The sequence below is a fragment of the Phaethon aethereus genome (genome assembly GCF_964289735.1).
Source record: "Phaethon aethereus genome assembly, chromosome: 4".
Taxonomy (NCBI): Eukaryota; Metazoa; Chordata; class Aves; order Phaethontiformes; family Phaethontidae; genus Phaethon; species Phaethon aethereus.
In genome coordinates, this window is record NC_138578.1 from 32,410,155 (window position 1) to 32,428,267 (window position 18,113).

The 18,113-nt window shown below is 42.8% G+C and overlaps 1 protein-coding gene across 1 annotated transcript; it reads left to right on the forward strand.

The window, feature by feature from the left end:
- Positions 1-640: 640 nt before the first annotated feature.
- On the forward strand, positions 641-17,305 carry HPGDS (hematopoietic prostaglandin D synthase; the record flags this gene model as incomplete). The annotated part of the gene is made up of 5 exons (XM_081998960.1): positions 641-773; positions 11,449-11,541; positions 14,172-14,281; positions 16,364-16,462; positions 17,141-17,305. The coding sequence occupies 5 exons, from the start codon at positions 641-643 to the stop codon at positions 17,303-17,305; spliced, it is 600 nt and encodes a 199-aa protein (XP_081855086.1).
- Between the last annotated feature and the right edge of the window lie 808 nt (positions 17,306-18,113).

The following is an 18,113-nucleotide window of genomic DNA, read 5'->3' on the forward strand; positions in this document are numbered from 1 at the left end:
TACAAGAAACTGTGAGAATTTAATGACGATTTTCTCAAAACAACAATGTAGGCTGGTTTCCACAGCAAATTTTTGCTTCAAAAATTACTCAGGTCAGTTGCCTACGCAACTAGGGTAGTAGTTAATGAGAAAAATTAGAACAGTTTGGCAATTCTCATGATTTGCTCTTGTATGAATGTCTCCATAAGCAACGGAGGCTGAGCAGGGCAGGCTTGAATAAATCTGTTGCTCAAGACAGCAGCTATCTTCTGTTACAGCACATGATTTTAGATTTGCGCTCTGAAAAACATGTTATAGAAATGGCCTGAGTCTGGAGTCACAAGAAAAGTAAGTGAAAGCTGAAAGTCCTTAATATGTCCGAAAGGGAAAAACCAAGCCATCTTTCTGGAGATACGCAAGGAGGAACTACAGGTTTAACTGTCATCGTCCACGTCTGAATATCGTGGCTGGCAAATGCAGAACAGAAGAGCGGGGCTAAAGCAACGATTGCAAAGTACGACACATCATGGCTTAGTGTAACACGTCCCTTGCATTGTACAAGCGTGTGTTTCAAAAACAAGCATACGGTGCGCTTTTGTAAAAAGGAGTTGAGTTACTCGTATTTAAAGCAACACGGTGTCTTCCCTTTCAGGGGTCCAGCATGCCGCAGTACAAGCTGACATACTTCAACCTGCGAGGACGAGCGGAAATCAGCCGCTACCTGTTTGCCTATTCGGGAAAGAACTATGAAGACCACAGGATAGAAGTAACAGACTGGCCCAAAATCAAACCAAGTAAGTAGCACGGGATCTTAGATCCAAAGCTCCACTAGAAATGCTGTCAAAAGGCAAAGCAATTGAGGAGGTAACTATACGTTTCATGACCAGAAACACATTTAATTCCTGGCTTTAATAAAGCCTGGGGGAATTTTATTGCCTAGACAGCCAAAATGTCATTCCTGATGCTCTCTCAGAAGTCTGGATCCAAAGCTTCAGACAGTCTAAAATGACTTAGCTGCTGTCATCCAGCTGGGTTTTTACTCCTTATCAATTCAGTTTAGCTTTTGCCTGCCTAAAAAGCTAACCCAGTGCATGTTAATCTTCCCAGCTTCTTTGGAGAATTTGGTCTCAAGAACCACACTGTAGCCTTCACCCCTGTTTTAGAAAGGCAAATTGGAAATAAGTGTCAAGAAGGACAATGCTTTGCAACCAGAAAGGTCTTCAGAAAGGGAAGGTGATGAGACAAAACAAAAGGCAGGAGTCGATACAGTCAAAAGAAAACAAAAGGATCAAAAGAGTCGCTAGAATATCATTGATTCTAAGAACAGCCCTTCCCAAGAGTACTCTGCAGGTGACAACACTCCATTTCGTGTTTTTTTAAGTAAAGTAACCTCCTTCCCGTTATTAAAGCTATTTGTTATTTCTGTTCATTAAATTAACTGTAGTTCAAAAGAAACAGATCTTGAGTTTGGAGACTGGGGATATGAAATCAGAGATATCTGTGTCTTCATTTCATTGATTTGGCCTGTGTTTTGCTACACAGGCTATGACACTTTCCACATCCAGAATGAAGAATAACGCCTTTAATTTGGGGAAAATGCATGACTAATGTACAATGTGATTTCCATTAATCAAGAAATGTTTCATGGTAGGCTTTCACACCATTTAATAAGCCCTGCCAGCAGGCTACGAAATTCTTGCAGGGTGCAGTTAAATTTGGTCTTTTCCATAATGTTCGCAGTGGCTTGAATGACAAATACTCGAGCACCACTGCTCTCCGAGTGGCAGCTGAAACCCATCTGTGGTGCTCAAATCTCCATAACACTGGCTAACAACCCACAGAGAGGAGTGCAAACGAGGCCGAGGAAATGGGATCTTTTCAGTTAGGAATTGCTGACTTCGGAAACCTTTTCTTTTTGGGAGCTTAAGCCTGTTGATCACGTGATATAGCTTATGCCTCTCCCACTGCAGTCCTCAGGGAAGCAGGGCAGAAGCTAAAGGCAAGATTGAGAATTCAGAGGAATACAGGAAAGCTCTGCATAGGCCTTCTTCATACTTAACTATGCACATACTCACACATACATGCACCCACCTATGTCCTGACACAAACTTCAGTGAATATTAGCCATGTATAATCCTATGAAGAGTTTTGCACGCTGATGTTTAAGTAAAACAAATTAAAAAGACAAAGCATAAATAGTGGCTTAAAGGCTATAGAGGCATTCGTGTCCTAGATGTTCTAACAGCAGATCTATCAATCAACATTGATGATGTCCCCAGCATCCAAGCCAGCACAAGAAACAATGCAGGAAAGTCCTTCCTATGCTTTTCTTCAGTGCTCACATCATGAACTTCCCAGTGAAGCTTCGTATGTACAGTACTTTTTCACTACAGTGTATGCCCAGCTGCAACACCATTACCACCAAAACACTGGGAGCAGAGGCACTCCGGAAATCCTAAGCCATACCTTTGGACATCTTTGTTTCTCCTTCTGTGATGTGAAAAATTTGTTAGAAGGTTTACCAACGATTAATTAAGATTTTTATTTTTTTCTGCATAATGGCTTTTCATAGCAGCCTCTACTATGACTGATCCCTAGATGAAATTCCAAACCAGTTAAGAAGTTTAGTAAAACGTGGGAGCTGCTGCTCTCAGGTTTGTGAAATCATCTGTGCAAAATTTATGCTGGCCTAGGAGTTCTTTTAATTTCAGGCTAGTGTAGACGGCGTGCTTCCAGTCAGTCAGTGGATGGGAACTGGAATGTATCGTGCTATTTGACCAGGAAAAGGCACACCTACGAAGAAATAGTTGGATGCGTGTCTGAAAGTGCTACTACATCTCACATCAGGATGCTAAACTTCTGCTTCTGGAAGCGTCTCTGAATCCTAGTTCAAGTACCAACGTAATGATGGCATTTGCCACCAGTGGCATCTGCATTGCAGACAATATGCAAGTTAAGAGGTTCATCAACTAAAACAAGAGTAGAAGTATCTTGTTTGTATGCATAACAACGTAATGCTACTAAGGAAATTGCCTAGGGATCAACTAACTGATGACTACCTCCTACACCTTCATGAAGCAATCATTACTCACGGTATTTCCAGACAAAGTAATCTCCCACAGGCAAATCATTCATCAAAACTCCAAATAAAAGGTAGCAACAGGGCTTTGCAGTAAACAGCCTTACACTGTACAAGTCCGATAGCCACTGCCCCAATCTGCCCTACGGCACCTAGACACTGACTTCGCAGGCCGTGGCTCAACACAAGAAACGGTTGCCTCCTAGCTAGGGACTAGGTCGTGTAGTGTTTGTGTGTCTTAACACTATGGCAATATTGCCTACAGCAGAGATATGTCATTCACCATAAGGAAAACAAACTACTTGCATTCGCTACTATCCTGAAGTTTCAAAATGTGCCTCATCTGCCTCTGTGGAGGTGGGGATTGATAAGGAAAAAGCACCAGTCCTCAGGAAAACAGGTAACAGGATCCTTGCCAAAGAAGTTCAGTTACTGCTGTGTTCCACAGTAAATATGAAACGACGGGATCCGTCCAAACCATTAGGCATACAAAGGCATAGGTCACTCTGCTGAGAGATCTTCTACACTACTGTCATTCATATTCCACATCCAGATCTTTCCTATGAAGCTCAGGATTATTTTTTCTTTCCCATTTTGCCTGAACTGCGTCTACTTCAAAAAGAAAAGAAATAAAGTAGCAGATTCCAGTCAGTCTCATTCTGGAGAAAACCAAAGGATGGTAGGTGTTTAGCAACGATAAGGGGAATTACAGCTGCCTTTGGTGTAACAGCAACTAATGTAATAGCTATTTGGTACACCACTTATTTTGCAACCCTCAAAAATCATTAAAATCGGTCCAATTAATTGAACTAATTACATAATTATATATTGAAGTGAGATTAAGAAATACCAGACAAATTACTATGCATGCTTGCATACACCATGTTTGTATTTACCCACTTGCCTATGAAAGATCTGAAACCAGTTTTGACTGCAGAGTCTGCAAGTACAACATAATGTCCCTCTTTTTTACAGACTTCAAGTATTATGAAGTAAGATAAATAAAAAAATACTTAGGGAAGAATTTTGGACAAGGAGAGCACTTCATGCTTCTTGAGCTACTAAAGGAACAAATCAAATAATTCAAGTTGTCTAAGAGCACAAGCAGTCACGTCTCTGCACATAGGTTTGCTTCATCGATTTTCACAACATTAAAGTAAGGTTTTGCAACAAATACCAACCTCTCAGCCAAACCATCATAACATAGAAACCAGAAAATACTGTCATTATTCTGAAGAGAAGACTTATTCTTTAGTTCTCCTGTAAAATTGGCGGGGAAATAGAAAATGTGTGCATTAAGATTAACGTGCAGAAAGGCCATTTAGAAAGCAGACTTGCAGCTGCTGCAAGTTTAATTTTGCCCTGGACTGAAGAGTGCGGTGGTTTTTGCTGTTTGCTTTGGCATTTCTCATGTGGCTCCCCCCAGCAAGCTGTCGTCTTAATGGTCCTTCAGGCAAATACATAACTCCTCACTCCTAGAAATATTGTCTCTCTTGATTTTGTTTACATCTAAGTGGTGCGCTTTTTTTGTATGAGGGAGGCATATTATAACATAAAAAACTTATGTCATTTGGCTCATACACTCTGAAATTAAAATTTCTGTATTTCAACATTTATTTTTTTTCCCTCCTGGGAAAAATCTGATCATCTTTGGTAAATTTTCCAGTTGCTGATTTCAGCCAAGGATTGCCATTTATAACAGTTTATAGCATAAATAAGCTTAAGCAAGTTAGTATGTGACTATTAGCATTGACTAGATTTGTCACAGAATTTTAAAAAACAGACAAATATCAACTAGAAACTTTATATGACTCTTCACTACATATGTCAATAATTATTTAACTAATTAAAGAAACTCACATTCTACGTTTCCTTTTGAACAGACTTTGACTTGACCATGCCACCATTTAAATCATAGTCAATTCAAGCTCTATACACTATCACATAATAGACTCATTCAAGACCTGTATTGCCACATAATAGGCTCCTCACAAAAAACATTATTGCACTGACATAAATCATGATATAGCAGAAAATCCACTGTAATGGTGCACAAAGTTACCATCCCCTTGAGATATTAGGCTAGCATGCAGGAGCAGCTTTTGTTCTGTGGCTCGTTCAGGGAATTTGAAGCTATGGCAATTATACAGACTTTATCGTCATAGCAAAGGATGCTTTCATTGCACTGACAGCTATAAACATCCTACACACTGTTTAGGAGGGGTGGAATGGTACTTGAAAGGTCCTTAGGAAACTTGACAGACTAATTATTGCACTGAAAATACTTCCAAGATAATAGATAAATCTTGAGAGGCACTTGACAACAGACAAGGATTCCTCAAGGGAGCAGTTGTCCTGTGTCCTCAGTGACTTGCTGCTACGTAGCTCTAGCTAAGATGCGTAAATAGCTATCTTTGGGTAAAAAGTAAGGCTTAGCAATCACTTCCAAAGAGAGTATGAGTTGTAATAGCTACAGCACTAAAGCTGGGCTGAGGTTAGATCAGAGCACCATCCTGGTCATCCCTTTCTAGAAGATACAGATTCTAGATGCCTCCAGCTCCAGGCCAAGCACTTACCAGGGACCCCGCTCCTCTGCCAGCCTTAAAAAAATTGTGTCTCTCATATACTTCTTATTGGAAGATGCAAAGTGTCTCACTTACTTGTTTCTCATGATCCAATTTAAATATGAATGTAAAGGAAAAGCAGTTACAAGTTCATTTTCAAGGCAGAGGAGAATTTATTTTGACAGAGATACTGTAGTGAGAAGTATGGGTGGCATTTATCTTCCCCCATCTTTGACCAATCTAGCTGCCTTACTATGGCATCTGAGCTGCTTGATTGCAAAACCATTAGATATTCAGATTTTGAGGAATAATCAAATCCTTAAATACAGGCTGCTTAGCATCAAGGCCATGGATGACTTCAATACAGGCCGGAGGATGCAGGGGGAAGAGCAGGTCACCTTGGGGGAAATAGGGGAACCTGAACTGTCTTGGAGCAAAGCTGAGGCAAGTCAGGATAAATGTGAGGAGGAAAGAACAGAGATGAGGAGGAGAAGAATAATGAAGAAGTTAAGATGAGTGGAAAAGGAAGAAAGAGCTAAGGGAAGGAGAAAATTAAAAACTGCATCTGTGCAGGGGCTCCTCACTGGCTGGAGGAGAAGAACTGTGAGAAGCATAGCACAGCACTAAGCTCTGGTTTCTCCATACCAGCAGCCCACCAGCCTAGCTGCCAGGCTTGGACAAAACTGTGCTCAGCTCTGTGTTGTGTTTCCTCTCCCTGTCCTTGAAAGAGAAACAGGCCCACATGAGCACCATCCACTGGGTCGTGCCCAGGGAGATGAGCGAGGAGCTCATGGTCAAAGGGAAGGCCTGAACACTAGTAAGAACCTATAGGCATGCCAGGATGGGAGTAGTTATCACAGCCCTTAGGGACTTCATACAGACGTCCTTGCTTTTAACACACATCAAGCCTCATCCTCCCTGCTTAGTATCCAGCAGAGACTGTGTAAACATCACAGTTTAGTCACAAAATCCAATCAAAATTAAAGTATGTATAAAAAGGAATTCATCCGACTCCTAAACACTGCACAGATACTTCAGCGAGTCCTTCCTAAAACGAGAAGAGAGACTGCAGATCAGTCTGATGACTTACAGCAACCCTCTGTTAAAGTTTTCTTCATGGGGAGTGTAAAGTCTGTGCTGATTGCTTTCCAGCATGCAATGCTAAAACCAATGAATAACCAGGATAATAGGAAAATCAAGAATTTGCTGATGGAAGTTCAGTTTAAAGAAGACTACAGGTTTAGTTATCCCAACAGCATGCTTTTTAAAAACCCTGTTCCTCTTTTCAGTGAGTTTTCAATCTAAATCTGGAAATCAACACAAGCATCCAGAGCGCCTTCTACTTCAGATGAGCAACAAAGCAAGCAGAAACTAAAAGAGAAAGGTCATATATTTTGTGCATGCCTGGGAAATGACGCTGCTTGTATAATGACGGCAACAGATTTTTCTAGTATTTCTTCTTAAAATGTATTTTCTCAAGTGGGAGTTGGAAACTTTGCAAGACAACATTGTTTTGAAAAACATGGAAAGGACATCCGTATGGATACACAAGGGTACAAACTGACGTAAGTATGAAGCAGCCCCCTAACCAACCAAGGTTAAAGAAAAACTAGCCAAGTGACACGCACATCCTTCCAGTCTGCACCGCTTTGGCTTAACTCTTCATTGGCGATTGCTCTCCTACGCACGTTGTTTCATGATTTGCCCCCACAACCCTCATTCTACACAAATGAGGTCCCTCTCACAGTCCAGCTTCACATGCCACCTCTTTCACTTGCTCATCTAATGTAGGAGCCTGGCAGGAACTGACCTACGTGCTTTGTTCATCTGGAGTTGCACGAACCATGCCTTTCACCAAAACTGCGTAAAATTTAGCAGCTTTGATACAATGCTTATACACATGGCATACTCAGACTTCCCCAGAGGTTCCTTCAACGTGTGCTGTCAATGAGCGGAGCTGGGACCACAAGCACCACAGGAGGCTCAAAGCAAGCCACAGAAGCCCATATCCATGAGTCTAACAGTAACACTGCTTAAATTCATGTACAGATGGTTTTCTGATGTAGTTTGGAGCCCCCGAGTAGATGGCCTGGCTGTGGTTTTTGCTGTGCTTCAAAAAATGAGCTAATGTTAAGGTGTCTAGAGGCCACAACGAGGTCATTTGCCAAACCCCGACCTTGCCTCCAGCAATGCAACTGCGCCCATCCACTGGGAAGGCTCTTTGCACCCTTCCTTAGGATGAACTGTGCGACACAAATCCAGCCCCCTCTCCTCCGCTCGGAAAAGGAAGTCTCCAGTTTTCACAGGGAACACATTCCTGCCCACAACAGTCCAACTCACGTATACAATCAATCTCCTGGTTTCGCTATGGATTTATCAATATAGGAAACTGTTCTTTGAAGCTACAAGAAGAGCAAAGAGATACTTCACTGCAGCTTACTAGAAATTTTATCTTGTTACATGAATTTTGGATAATAATAATTCAAAGGCAAAAAGATATTTTTTTCTAGACTGAAAATGCAACTTTGCAAGTCATTACACCATCTCCTCCAATACAGAGGAGATGTGCTATAAGTATTTTCTGCCCTTTGACTGTTCTTTGCTATATTCTTCAGCTGTAAAGCAGCCTGGATAACTACCATTCTTTCTGGTGCGCAAGAAGAGCATGCCCTGCACCCAAGAAGAAATGACAGATTTTTACAATGATCTGTACAGCACAAATGTGCTTTCTTCAAACCTTTCAGAATTGCCCTCATTTATGGCTTATTAACTCAATGCTTGACAAAAGTCAGTGTATGATCATATACATATAGTTTATCAGCAAGAAAAAAAAAAATCTATGTTTAAACACAAATCTTTTTTTTCCCCTGTTCTTTATAAGAAAAAAAAAATCAAATTGCATTTTGAACACACAAGAAAGGAAGCAACATCTCCCATTTACCATCTGTTATGGTTTAAATAGTCCATTGTTTAGTAATGATGGGAATAAATATGCTGCCTCAGCAAAAAAACCCCAAATTTCATTATAAATCAAAGCATAATGCCTTTTGGGCATTTAAGGCTTGCAGGACAATATGTAATAAAATATGCTCTCATTTATTAATTTTATACTTGCATTATGAATCATTGTCTATTTCTATTGTGTGCAAAGCAAAGCTATATTTGTATATTTTTAATTGTAAACTCAGTTGCTTTTCCAGGAAAGAATAAGCAGATCTTAATGAAAATAGCTCAGCACTGAGGAGGAAACACTTTGTAGGCATTCCTCATGTTTTCAAGGAATGAATAGCAATTCCCTTAAATTCTGTGGGCTGCTAGGAAAAAAAGGTGAATCCAGAAATGGCCAGATTGCTGAGAAACAGAACATGAGCGGTTACCACCACTCTGCCACTCAGCTGCCTTTCACACCTTAACCCATGTTCCTCAACATGAAAGATGCCTTCCTCCTTTTGCTGTAATCAGGTGTTTCTTAAAAAAATAATACATCTAGACAAACAAACTGGCTTTCAGTTTCCTTGTAGTGACTGGCAAAGTGAAATGTCAGTCAAAGCCTTGCCTTGTAGACTTCCCCCACATATAAGCACAGCAGAAAATGGTCTGTTCAGTTTCTAGATGAAGCAATTGCAGTTTCCCAACGTGAGCAGCGATCATCGTGTTTTGACGGTTATTGCCACAGAGGCTGGCTTAGTCACTTTGACCTAGCCAAAACTACATCAGCCCGGTGGCATTCCTACTGGGGTCTCCGAAAAGGGCCGGTTAACTCATTCAGCTCCTGAGCTGGCTGCGCTGTGGCTGTTACCTGTTGCCAGGCGTTGGTGTACAGCCTTGCGCGGTCTGGGGGGATCTGAAGATGGCTGCAGCTGACCACGCTGGCACGTCCCGCAGTCCCGCGCGCTCCCACCCCCTCTACTAGTGCTTGTTTGAAAGATGCGCTGGTATCCTGCGTAAGCAAACGTCGTTTCACAGCTCCGTGGCTTTGGAGGCAGCGATGCTGAGGGCACTCTGCACCATTAATCCACAGCACAGAAACCAGGCTCTTCTCATTCTCACAGCCAGAGAGCTTTGCAGTTTAGCATTCGGGGATGCGTCTTTTCCTCTCTGGATTCTCAATGAAGCAATACATGGATTTGCTGCTCGCTGAATAATAAACATCTGAAGTCTTCTGTGCAACAAGTCTATTACTGTTTCAATAACAACTAGCAGTGCACACTTTCTCCCTGGGCTACAGCAGCTAATCTGAGCTCTTTGAGCTTTCTTGCTCTTTGAGCTTTCTTGCTTCTGCTAGTCATCAGCATCAAAATATATACTGGCTTCACAGTGTGCTGAACATAGGAGAGAAAAAAAAAAAAAAAAAAAAGAGTATCATGAGTACTGTGTTGAGATGCAGGAAAAAAAATGCACAGAGGAGTCCTGGATGTCTTCTGCAGCTGCCAAATTAATTTCGCAGATGCAGGTTTGACATCTAAGATCCTGTACGTAATGTGATTTACATACTACATGTTAAACCACAGAGACACGTGGCAGTGTTCATCATTGATGAAGCTGCCTTGATAAAGAGGTCAATGAATGCATGAGGTTTCGTTATTTTCCACTTTTCATTAAGAACTAAAAAAGCTCGTGGAATAGAAGAGTCATTCCAGCTGCCCCACAAAGACAGTTCTCCTGGGTTTGAAAGCACCTTGCGTATTTCCAACAGCCAATGTTCTCCCTTTTCTGCTACCGCTCTTTTACATCGCAAAACAGTCTTAAGATGGGCATACATCTTATTTACATGAAGCATAATCCAGGTGAAAATCAGCACTTGGCTATGACCAGCAGTTACAATCACGTACTTGGAATTTATGAAATAGCATCCTTTGAAATGCAGAGATTTAAAGTTCCTCCAGTGAACAGCACCGGGTTCCCACGAGCGGATTCTCACCACAGTAAATGCAACAGTTTTTCCCAGCTTAAGCTTTGCTGTAAGGTTTCAGCCCCATTTGATATCACGCCAGCAGCTTCTCCAAAACATGGCAAAACAGCAGTCCAAGTTTTCATGTAGATTATGCTACTAAATGAATAACTGAAAAATAAGACTGATTTCTTATCTCAAACGCTTACAGATATCTACAATGCTTTATATATATTTATATTTAAAAGTTTGGAGGCTTCTTCCTCATGACTGACTGAATTTTTTTTTTGAATGCAAGCCAAGTCAAGAAAATTTTAGTATCTTCTTAGCATTTGTAGTTCAGTGTGAAAGATATATTTGTCTCTTGGTGAGGACTGTCGAGTAAAACGTCTTGTCGCAATATAAGTTTTGAAATACAGATACTCTGTGAATCACTGCTGCTGAATTTAAAACAAGTGTAAATGAAAAAGCACCTTTGTCTTTACCCGATCTCTTACTTCATACCCCAGCTGGATCCCGCACTACAAAATCTTCAGTAGTACTTCTCTTAACCTTGGCAGTCGTTATCTTAGGGAGGAAAAAGCAGGGAAGAGAAGGAAAAAACAAAATTCCACTAAAAAGTTTCCTTGCATAAAGAATTCAGGGTATGTAGGAGCACATTCAGCCTTTACAGCGCAAGGCTGGGAAATAGGAAACGTAATACCTGGTGTCTACGCTGCAGTTGTCTTCTTGCAGTGTGATCTAGTTATATCCTTAACCTTATCTATTTTTTTTTAGTCCAGGCATTTCCCTACAGAAATACTGAGAAACTGTTAAGCCCTCTAACGATGCATACCCTCTGAGTGGTGAAAGCACAGCTATTACAGACTCCCACTGTTAAGGGCTATGTTTTAACTTTTTTTGGTTGTTTTTTCTTGTTTTCTTTCTCCTCCAAGCTATCCCGTTCGGCAAAATCCCCATTCTGGAAGTAGACGGCGTTACCATTCACCAGAGCCTGGCAATAGCAAGATACCTTGCCAGAGAATCAGGTAACACACATTTGACTATTTTCTTGCTCTGTTTTGCACCCACCTTTAACACCCAGGAAAAATACACCCACAGCAAAAATAGAAGCAGAACAACAGCTTGGCAAGCCCAGCGAAGCAGAAGTCAACACCAGCATGGCAACGCTGGTACTAGTGCTTTTTCCAGGCACAAACAGCTAATGGTTATCAGCCTCTCGTCGCACCTGTAGTTCGTCTGCCAGCGCCAAATGCTGACCACAGAAACACAGCATGCCGTGTAGGACGCTCTTAGAGGTGCCACTCAAGGAGAGGCGGTTTAAAAAGCGCCGAGGAGCGCTGTGTGGTGGCATGTCCGTGTTCAGCAGCCCTCCTTACCGTAACTCGGTGCCGATTTAGTTCGGTGGGTTGGGGCTGCTGTGGCAATCCTGATGAGATCTCAGGCTACAACATCCCCTGCAGTTCCAAGATCAGAAAGAAAGAGAGCAAGGCACACCCGCTAGGATGCTGTACGACAGGTTGAGAGTCACTCAAATGTCACGTAGAGAGTAAAAAAAAAACAGACACGGAAATTATTGTTCAAAGGTTCATTGTTGGTTCAAAGGAACAACCTGCAGTGTGAAACGCTACGACGTTCAGAGCTGAAGTCACGTGGCCGAGCTCCGTATTTGCACTGTAAGTGTGCGTGTCTAAAGGAAAACTCAGGAATAAGCCTCCCTCACGTCTGACTGAGTTTCCCCTCTGCATGCAATACCTGGCTGACTTCTCCAGCCAAACTTCATTCCACCTGCCACTGCACGACAGAAAAAGCGTACGTGTGGCTTCCCTAAGGCTCTCAGGGCAGTGTCCCCAGGAGCTAACCTTTGATCTGCAGGCTAACCAGAGAGATGACCAGGAGGAGGTGGTTTTGGAAGCATTAGAGATTATCACAGTCAGCAGGCAGAGCGCTCTGAAGCAGATTTAGGCAACAGTTCTGAGCTGGCAGAGAGATTAGATCAGATGGTGACATCACTTGCATCGTTAAATATTTACATGCTATGGAAGTACTCAACCAGTTAGATAAAGTGATATAAGACTTAGTAACACAAGTAATCAAAGAGAGTAGTCAGGGCTTGCTTTAGGTCAGCAAGCTGTCATTCAAAACCATCTGCAAAACCGGTCTGGTCGAAGGCAGACGTGTTCGTGGTGTGCTGAATGTCGGCAAACTGAAGAGGGCGGCTGGGAAGCGAGTCGTATCCTACATTTTTTACACTCTGAGCAAAGAGATGTAACCTGCCTTTCAAAATGCCTCACGCTTTCCAACTGAGGAAACAGGCAGAAGCGCTGAGCCTTCAAGGCACGAGCACATCTTTTCAAGCACGTCTGCAATACTACGTTCCTGCCAACTTGCTCCATCCTTGATACAATCTACTGCTTGCAAGAGGATGACGAGCGTCCACCTGGTAGCGCAAAACGATGAGAAAGCCTGCCTTCTACCCACGCGGCCTCCCTCCCGTCTCCCGCCGGGAGGCTGATCCGGAGCTGTGCTCCTATTACGGTCTGAGGTTCTGACGCAGGCGTTCCCCCGGCACCTTTTTCCACCGGCTCGCAACAGCCACGAAGGCTAGGGTTCTGGCAAATCTTAACGTGCTCAGACCATGCTGTTCTCCTTTTGGTGTTAATCACACCGTCAGCTACAGCAAGGGGGGGGAAAAAAAAAAAAAAAAAAAAAAGCATGCACGGAAGGGGAAAAAAAACCCCAACCTAAAATTCATAATGAAAATTTCCTACTTCTGCTGTTAAGTCTGCCTATGTCACTAAGCCTTTAAAATTAAGAAATGGCATTTTTAGATGCCTGTCACTAACAACTCTTTACTGAAGACTCACAGAACTTGATGACCAAAAGGAGAGGCACATCCTTTACCTTCAAAAACATAAAGTATCAGGAAGGGAGATAACTTGGCAGAGGAAGGGCATATGGTTTATGGGAGCCACAGAGCTTCCAGGTGAGGCTTAAAGAAGCAAGGGAAGAAGAGAAGGATGAACACAGGTCTATGGAACAAAAGTGAGGAAAAAAAGTAGTAGCCTTGAGAAAACTGCAGGCAAGCCAAAGGACAACAGTGGAAGAAAGCAGATTTGTAAACAAGACAAAGTTTGGCTAAGGTACCCGATTACCATGAAGTAATCAAAAGTAAGCAGGATGTCATGAGCAGGTTCAAAATGGGGCTGAACAGCCAGGACAGAGGGAAAGAGAAGCAGGCTTTCACAGAAGCACTTTTGTAGGTTGTGTTGAGAGATGGAAAGACCATGAGATGGAGAAGGACACTGAAAACTGGGATAGGGAAATACTAACATAAATTAATTAGTGCTGACCCACACTGAACATCCTGGGATGGTGGAAAGCAGAGAAGGATAAAGAAACAGTGGTCAGGCCATGGGCTCAGGCGATGGAAAGAACAACTCACTACCTCGGATGGCTGCATGAGGCTGGACTAGGAAAGGTAGATGGGATTGCATCTGGATGCAAGGAGTCAAATGTATGTTGTTAGCATCAAAAAAGCCGTGGAGAGCATGTACATTTATGGAAATGTTCACAAAGAGCAGAGTTTACCTTTGGGGCATCAAAAATTCCAACTGATGCTGTCTCTAACCTCCCTTCATATGCTTGCTTCCCACAGGTCTGGCAGGTCAGACACCTGTGGAACAGGCACTAGCTGATGCCATTGTGGACACCATAGATGATTTCATGACGCTGTTCCCTTGGGCAGAGAAAAACCAGGACGTGAGAGTAAGACAATCATTAATTTAAACAAAGATAGCATAGCACATGAGCCATGACTCTATACCTTAGCGTGTCCTCTGGAGAAACTGTCATGTGCCAACCCCTTGGTCCATCACCTCAACTCCGCAAAGCTGAGCTGCAGGAGCTCTGTGCTTCTTCCTCCAGGCTAACCCAGCCAAGGCATTCTGCTCCTTCCAACTTCCTCCTTCACCAGATTTTTTTTTCATCCTTGGTGGAAGCAATGATGAGGCCATCATGAGCCACCCCTCACTGCTTCACCTTGAATCAAGGATGCCATATGTGCATACATCAAACTGCTCTTCAAAGAGGGAAGACAGGACACTTGCATCCCAGCCGGCACCGTGCAATACCTGTATGCTGTTGGAAACAGAATAAGTGTAAACCTTTCTCTTTTTGCTGATAGAACAGGATTAACAACTCCCTCCCATCTTCCTTTTGCCCTCCCACATCTTGATTTCTACTTGGCTTTTGATAAGTATCAATCTTCAATAGCATCAGCTGCCAGGGACAAATGCTTTTCAGTTACCAGGGTGGTGTAGGACAGCAGTCACTGCTAAAGAGGGCAGGTAGCACATCCCTCACTGTCACTGCAGCCACGCTCTACAGATCCCTGCAGCCCCACCTTGGTCCTCTGCAAATGTTGATGCCAGGCTAACACACTGCCGTGGCTACTTTAACACGCAGTCACGGGCAAGTCCTACAGCATTTGAGGGTTTTTTTTGGCATCAGTCCCGTCCCTCTCACCAGATCGCCACATGCAAGGATGCAGATCAGCTGCTGGGGAAGAGGTTGCTGCATTTCAATGGCTCCACACAGCTCGGACCTGAGCAGATGACCTGACCCTTTTAGGAGGGTGGTAGTGTAACAACAGGTCTCACCATTAACTACCAGCGTAGCCACCTTCCATTTATTCAAAGGTAACATTTCAGGCAGAGCAGGGATTCTTATGGCAGAAACCACAGGGTACAAAGTGTTGACCAAAACCAACAATAAATAATGAAGTGATATGAAAGTGCTCTGAAATCATGCAGGGGAAAATCTGAAGGTGTATTTGGAGGTTTTAGTATTCAAAAACGTGAATTACTTAATCTCCTAGCGATTTCCTGAAGTTTCCTCATTTGGGGAGGGGAGGTTGACTCATTATTTTTAATCATTTAGGAACAGCCACGCTGTTGCTAACACGTTAGCGTAGAAGAGCACCACTGCCACAGTACTGCTACTCCTCTACAGGGAAACTCCCACGGTAACGCCCGCGTGTGTCCCAGCTCGTACTCAAGCGACTTCTCCAAAATAAGGACCCAGACCATGTCACCAGTGATTAATTTAAAAGGGAGGAGAGTTCACAGGCAACCCTCACACGCCTGTACGCACGTATGCAGGCGAGGGAGTGTTCTGGGGCCAAGGAAGATCGAGAAACTTACTTTCTGGGAATCTCTAACGTTTTTCTCACTGTTAGCGGTTCTCCCTCTCTCCTTGCAGGTCCACTGCCACCACCTTGTGGTAGAAGTGGCATCTCATGGTCTCACAAGGCCAAATTTAAGTAATTTACACACAGTAAAGTCAGAAAACTTCCCCAGGCCTGACGAGCGGTTACACCACCACACATCCCTCAGAGAAAGCTGAAAGGATGTGCTATGCTGTCTAGCCAGCAGTAAAGAGAAAACCAAGCAAGGTGAAGGGAGCAGGGGTGGAAGCTGCCCATGGAAGCTCCCTCCGTGCCAGGCACAGGCTCTCCCTTCACCCTACACCCCTGGTTCAGCTGGCTCAGCTTACCTAAATCCTATAGTGTCCCTTTCCATGTATCTAAAAGACACTTACCTCTGCATTTCTTCACTTATCTTAAATAATGCTGTTTGCTGTATTAATCCTGACTTGCATGTTAACATATTCCTTCTTCCAAGAGAACCGAGAGTATTCCAAAGCTTGGGTCAGACCAAATGATTTCACTGTCACCTTTTTCAGATTTCAGCTTTCTTTTTCACAAGTATGAAAGCACAAAAAATTCAATTTTCCTGACTGCTGTGCTTAGGCGTCGGTGTGCATCTTTGTGTTTCCTTCTTCCCCCAGAAACAAGCATTTGATGATATCCTCACCAACAAAGCACCTGAGTTACTGAAAGATTTGGATACTTTCCTAGGGGATAACAACTGGCTGGTAGGGAAATCTGTAAGTGTGATTTTTGTTTCTCCCATTCCAATCAGGTTGCCAGAAAAATAAAGTCATTGACTATTGTTGAATTTCTGGATTTCATGCCAGCTCATGGAACAACTCCCCACTCTCTTTGTTCTTGCCAATACACAATTGGAAGTTCAGTGGCAACGTGAAAATTGTTTTCCATACTATTAGAAAAGGGAGGCAAACCAGGACTAGGATCTGCATTTTTGAAATCAGTTTAGAAGTATGTTGACACAAAACATTATAAATGACTTTGTACTAGTCAATACAGATGGGAGCTGTTTAGAACTCTGCTTATAATCACTGATCAATTTATAGGACAATATGAAAAAACCCTCTATGAAGATGTAGTCCCTCTTTTTTTTTTAACACAAAACTGTTTGGAAACTAATTAAAATAATTTTCTGCAGCACAGTTTCAGTGGGAAAGATTAATATTATAATGCAAGTAATATGTGTGGCAAGGGCTTTATTTAACCAATACTTACTTGTCAAGCCTTGCATCGCAACCTATTTACTAGCTCTGTAATTATAGGCCTAAAAAACCCCACCAAATTACACAAAACGGATTGATTCATGTTTCATTTCTGCAGTTTGCTGAGAATATTAGAAGTCCCAGCTTTTGAGATTACCAGCTAAAATTTACTGCTTTCTCTCCCATTACCACCAGGTAACATGGGCTGATTTCTACTGGGATGTGTGCAGTACGACACTTCTGTCCCATAAACCTGACCTGGCAGACAACTACCCCAGGCTTTTGGCTCTCAAAGACAGAGTGCAAGCGCTTCCAGCTATTGCAGCCTGGATCCAGAAAAGACCGAAGACTAAAATGTAGATCAGCTATTCAGACTGGAAAAGACAAATGCATGATTAGTTTTCAACATGACAAGCGTCCTAAGTTATTAATTTTAGAATCATTTAAATTAATTTCAGGTGGGTGTGCTATGCCGAGTCAAAATCTACTGCTTGTGTCCATTTACGGGAGAGAATCTAAAAAGCTGATTTAATAGAGTAGAGCCTGAGGGAGAGGTGTGGTTTCAACCACATTCCCCCCACTACTAATAAAGTGCTTGATCAACCTAATTAATGTTCTGTGGGCTCTCGGAAAGGGAAAAAGGGAAGGGGGAAAAAAGGGAAGGGGGAAAACACACTGAAGTCAACAAACTTCAAGCTTAAGCACTTTCTTTAGCCTCTTAAAGTTTATGCTGTGCCATCGCAAAAAAAATAACCCAACCAACAACAACAAACACACCCTCACAAAAAAAACCCCACCAAAACCAAAACCAACAACAAAGCCTCCCAAAACCAAAACAAAAAGCAGCTCCCAGCTGAGGTGGTGCCCACACCAGCACCAGTTTTCCATAGGCACACCAGCTGCCAAAACAGTCAGCAGCTCAGTATCTCTTCCAGTAAGTAGGAGACACAAACTGGGGGGCAGGGGTGGAAACGAGGTTTAGCACAAATGAACGAACAGACAGTTTGTTCTTCCAGCAGTGGGGGACAGGTTCGTGGAAATCCTGGCAACGTGAATGGTTGTGGATGGAAGCAGTTTACACAAACTCAAGGGGAGACAAGTGCTTGCAAGAGGAATCGCTCTGTGCTGTGTAAGCAGATAAATCACAACAAACTTGGGCAATCCTCTG